At 44.3% G+C, this 4673-nt stretch overlaps 2 protein-coding genes across 2 annotated transcripts in view; one reads left to right on the forward strand and one right to left on the reverse strand.

The window, feature by feature from the left end:
* PHALS_07315 (hypothetical protein F443_03298) overlaps positions 1-1946 on the forward strand; it is a gene marked incomplete at both ends in the record, with an annotated part of 6365 nt that extends 4419 nt beyond the window's left edge. The window contains 8 exons of the mRNA XM_024720759.1: positions 79-106; positions 194-592; positions 671-1078; positions 1136-1238; positions 1303-1442; positions 1501-1596; positions 1655-1691; positions 1751-1946. Coding sequence (XP_024585926.1) covers positions 79-106; positions 194-592; positions 671-1078; positions 1136-1238; positions 1303-1442; positions 1501-1596; positions 1655-1691; positions 1751-1946 — 1407 coding nt within the window. The remainder of the gene's footprint in view (positions 1-78; positions 107-193; positions 593-670; positions 1079-1135; positions 1239-1302; positions 1443-1500; positions 1597-1654; positions 1692-1750) is intronic.
* Positions 1947-1982: 36 nt separating this feature from the next.
* On the reverse strand, positions 1983-3868 carry PHALS_07316 (ca2 :cation antiporter family; the record flags this gene model as incomplete). Its single annotated transcript, XM_024720760.1, has 2 exons — positions 1983-3631; positions 3700-3868. 2 exons carry the CDS (start codon positions 3866-3868, stop codon positions 1983-1985), a joined length of 1818 nt encoding a protein of 605 aa, XP_024585927.1.
* Positions 3869-4673: the final 805 nt, after the last annotated feature.

Consider the following 4673-nt stretch of genomic DNA (forward strand, 5'->3'; position numbering starts at 1 on the left):
ACGTATCTGCGCAACTTTGAGGGTGAAAAGAGTCGATATTCCGAGATTCTCGAAATTACACTGTGTTATGGTGTGCAGTGTCTAGCACGCACCTTTTCATTAAAAGGTATTAACTGTAACGAGTTGCGCGCCATTACAAATTATGACAAGGCTAAAACTGGGGATTTTTATATACGCAATGCATCTCGTTCAGTTTCAGGCACTTCATGCGTCTTGCAGCGGACACCGGTGGAATTACGGTCCAAGCCGCCACATACCTGGCGAGACGGAGAGGTCAAGATATCAGACATTCCAGAGTTGTCAAAAAATACTCAGACTGATCTACAAATAAATAATGACCACTCAATGACTGGAGCTGGTGACCTGAATCTATATTCGCTTCCTCCAGCATTTGACGAGATTGACTTCTATAGTAAATGGTTAGGAAAGCAATTCGTGGATCTAGCGTGGAAGACCTTCGCAGGAAGGGAAGTATCGACTTTGAGTACGCGACAAGGGTTGGACGACCTGTTTAAACGTTTCGATCAAAGAAAAGTGCAATCGGCAATACCACCTCTAAATCTACCAGTATCAACGTTTGCTGAATTTTTAGGTACTTATGTCACGGAGTGTGTGCGTCTGTCACATGGAGTTGGATGTAAGCTGAATGAAATCATGAGTGACAGTGAAGAAAACTGTACTGCACACTGCAAAGAGAACAGTTATAGCAACACAGAGTCTAGACTATCTTCAATAAAAAGTGGACGAAGACGAAAAGGTGATAATTTGCGTAGCCTGATCGGCAACGAGAACAGGTTGGACCCCCCACATGTCAATGTACGACAAACACAGCCACCCCTTCCTCCTCAGCGTCAACGTCAGATTTCGCATATGATGCAAAAAGTAAAGTCAAAAATCCAACCTGACCTTGATGCACGGCGAAAAAAAATCCTGCGAGTGAAGAAAACACAATCGCAACGAATAGCGGAGACTTTAGCTAGGGCTCGATTGGCTGAATATGACGCGCGGCGAGAGCTACAGGGCGGACGTGAGCAGAATTTACGTATCAAAAAGACGCCAATCAGTGAAATAACCACAGGTATCGTTTGTTACAGAAGCTGATATAATGTGAACCATATTTAGTGTTTTATCGTAGGTGCTGCGGCGTTAGAAATAGTGGATGATTTCATGAAGAGTCCTCTTATGGATAAATTCAGTCAAGAAAATGTACCTAATTCTACTGAGGTGAAGCCTCCGACGTAAGTTCATAAATAATCTGTCCTGTTCGATGTGAATTGTTTTACAGCTCTTTCATTGCCAAAGCAAAAATGGTATCATTCAAAAAGATCCGCTCAAAGAAGAGCTCTACGGCACTGTTGCGCTGGACAGCTCCTTCCTTGGATGCAAATGTGTACCTAAACGACGGCTTCATCCAGAGAGCGAAACCAAATCTCGAAGGCGAAGTAAGACTTCAAATGACAAATGCTCATACGAGGGGCTAACACTTCGTGCAACGCGTAGACTACAACGGCTGGCTGGGTGATTTTGGGCCTCTCCACACAAAAACTGTTCGTCCTGAGTGGAACGAATGTGAAGAGGATGCTTTCAGTCCAAAATGTAAGTGTATCATGATCAAAGCAGATAGGAGCTGAACATTCATATGTGGCAACTTCAGGTTCAAATCAAGCTACATACGAGTGGAATTTCAATCAGTGAGTACTTGAATGGAAAACAATTTAGTTCTGGCTAAATAGAATTTCATGTATTGCAGTCTTCCTAAAGAAAGCCACGAGAATGCTGATAAGCCGAAACTGCAACCAAAGACGACCGAAACGCGTAGATATGTCAACGTTGGCAATGACCACGATCAGGTCACGCGTGTGATCGATGACTTTGACGACAACTTAAGCGATCATTATAGCGTAATATCAGATCCTGTTTACCAATGGCTGAAAGAAGCCGTTTGACTTTGACCTATCAGTTCATGTTAAGCTCGATTTGATTTACATTTGTCCCACTTGCAATGCAAAAAAGACATTGAGTAACGAATAGATTATGTAATAAACCATGAGTGTCTTGCCATACCACGCCGGACAGTGATACTCGTAGTGTCGAAACACAGATAAGGACGATACAAGATACACGAAAAGAAAGGTTAAAGATGTCCATGCATGAATGTCAAGTGACAGAAATTCACTGCGTCCGGATATGAATGCAAAAGCCATAGGTAACCCCATACCGAGCAAAATGTTAAACACTGGCCCCCCAAAACAACCAGCGATAGCCATTTGCGGGAACCCAGATCGAGCCACTGATACATTTGTGATCAAGTCACCGACAGAGTTTCCCCATGCAAGTACAGTCAGCCCTAACAAGCTGTTACTAGCGTGAGTGATATAACCCACCGCCGTCAAAAGAGCCACCAGCTCATTTGCTGCCGCGTAGATCCAGACAACGCAAGCAATAAAAGCCGTGGAAAGGAACAAAATGGAAGCCTTAACCGATCGCGGTGCGTGAGACCGGTGTGTAAAGAACGAGGCGACAGCACATGCGCAGCTACCTAAAACTAAAATAGCTTGCCACAGCAAAAGACGGTATGAACTTCTCCCACCCAAAACGTCAGCACTTGCGTAATTGCTTGTCATTGCGACCAAAAGCGGGACTGTAACGAGCGATAGACACGCTTTGGGTCGCGACCAGGCCTCATTGTCAAAAAGAGGCACTGTAAGATCGCGAGCGAGCACAAGCAGGGCTTGCGGGAGGTGAAGAATTTTGACAACCAATGAGTTATCACTCTGATACAATTGGACTACACGACGCCTGAGTCGCCATCTCCAGCGAAGGTGTTTTTGCCATTCTGGTAGAACTTGATCGTCACTTATACCATCACGCTTATGGTACGCAATTAGTGGAGACGATAGTGAATCCTCTTCCTCAACTTCAAAGTGATCGTCAAAAACTCGACTTGAAAAGTGAAGGCTTGTCATTTCGCTAGCTATTGACTCGTCGATTCCCAATGTATCGCCGCCGCCATTCTCATTTGTTGTCCTTCCCGAATACTCCTCAGTTTTCAGTTTCGTTTTTAAGTCATATTGAGGTTCCGACCTAGATGCTCGTTTTACATTCTTCCCTCTTGGTGATAAAGCATGCCAATATGCCGACATCATCAAAGAATTCTCTCCTTCCACTTTGGCATCCCGATCGGTATTAGCAATTGTACTGTTCACCTTCAAGCATACTTCGAGCACCACACTGCCAACATATAATCCGTACATAACCAAAAAAATCACTGCAGCTAAGGCTGTATCCTTTAAATTCTCTTTTCTGCTGCTCACTGCCAGACCCATAAAAATCACCAGAGTGATAATTAATGCCCCCGCGTCTCGCAGAAATGCCCAGCGTTTCACCTTCACATCGCTGGCAATTGCCACACCACCCACAACTACTGTAGAAACAAACATAGCTCCACCAAGCAGCTCATTTACTCCAGTTTCCCCAACCCCAGAGCTGTATGCAGCAATAGCTGAAAAGACGTCTGGAGCTCCGTTTCCAATGGCAAGAAAAGTGACACCCGCAACATTGTGAGGCACCCGCAGGCGATCGCTTAGACTTGCTAGCGTCGGTGAGAAATATCCATCTGCTGTGCTTCCCACTATTAAACAAAGAAAAAGTATAGTCAGAGAAGAGGAAAAATGTGAGACAGAGCGAGTGTTAACGCACAGAAGTAAAAAAGGCAGCAGAGCCAGAGCAGTAGCATCGAGAAAGAGAGGAGTGGAAGGTCAGCAAGCGTGCAATAGTAGATGTGTACATAGTCAATGCCAAGAGGACCTAGCGTAATGTTTGCATCAAATGGTGAGCTGTCACATGGCGCTAGTAGTGCTGTCTCCATTGTAGCGTGAAGATTGAAATATAAAAGGCCCTACTTGCACAAATTATTATTAACACAATATGTCCGCAAATTGACAAGTGCTAAAACATTGTGGTCTCTAGAACTTCGCGCGACGTCACATCTACGTGGCTATTGAAGGAAAGCATACTTATGTTAGCATCCAGCAAACGATAGTGTTGGTCATTTTTCGTTTTGGAATATTTTGATCACGTTTCCACACCATCATGCAATCCATATTCAAGAGCAATACATGTGGTAAGGAACAGCAAACGCGAGTCTAAAATTACCTCAACAAGTAGCTAGTCAAAATGCGCTTACTATAAGCGTCAATAAGCTCCGATCTGCTGAAGTTGCCAAACCTTTAAACAGCTTTTGATTTAAGCCGAAATATTGCCGTCATTGATACTTGTAGGCTAATATTGCTGGCGTAAACAAAGTAAAGGGCGCCTTGCCTGTTTTAAATTTGAAGACCAGATGATCACGAAAACGGCGATCATCACATTGCACGCACGTTGTGGGTATAGTCATGGTTTGACAACGCTGTGGCATAGATCACGCGCTCGTTCAGGTAAAGTGATATCGGGACAAATTCGAGCGCTCCTGGCCGTGCTAGTTGGGCTGTGACCCGCATCACTAATGTCAGGGAGCACATAGAGTACACGCGTACACGAAAATTGCCGAGCGATACCCTTGATTTTAAAGATTTGAGTAAAATGTTTACTTGAAATTAATCGATCATCAAAACTACAAAGCAATGCAGCGCGGATCGGGTAGAAGAAATCGTGGTCGTGGTGCTTATAATGGC

This window comes from Plasmopara halstedii (genome assembly GCF_900000015.1).
Source record: "Plasmopara halstedii genome assembly, contig: Scaffold_3109, whole genome shotgun sequence".
NCBI lineage: Eukaryota > Oomycota > Peronosporomycetes > Peronosporales > Peronosporaceae > Plasmopara > Plasmopara halstedii.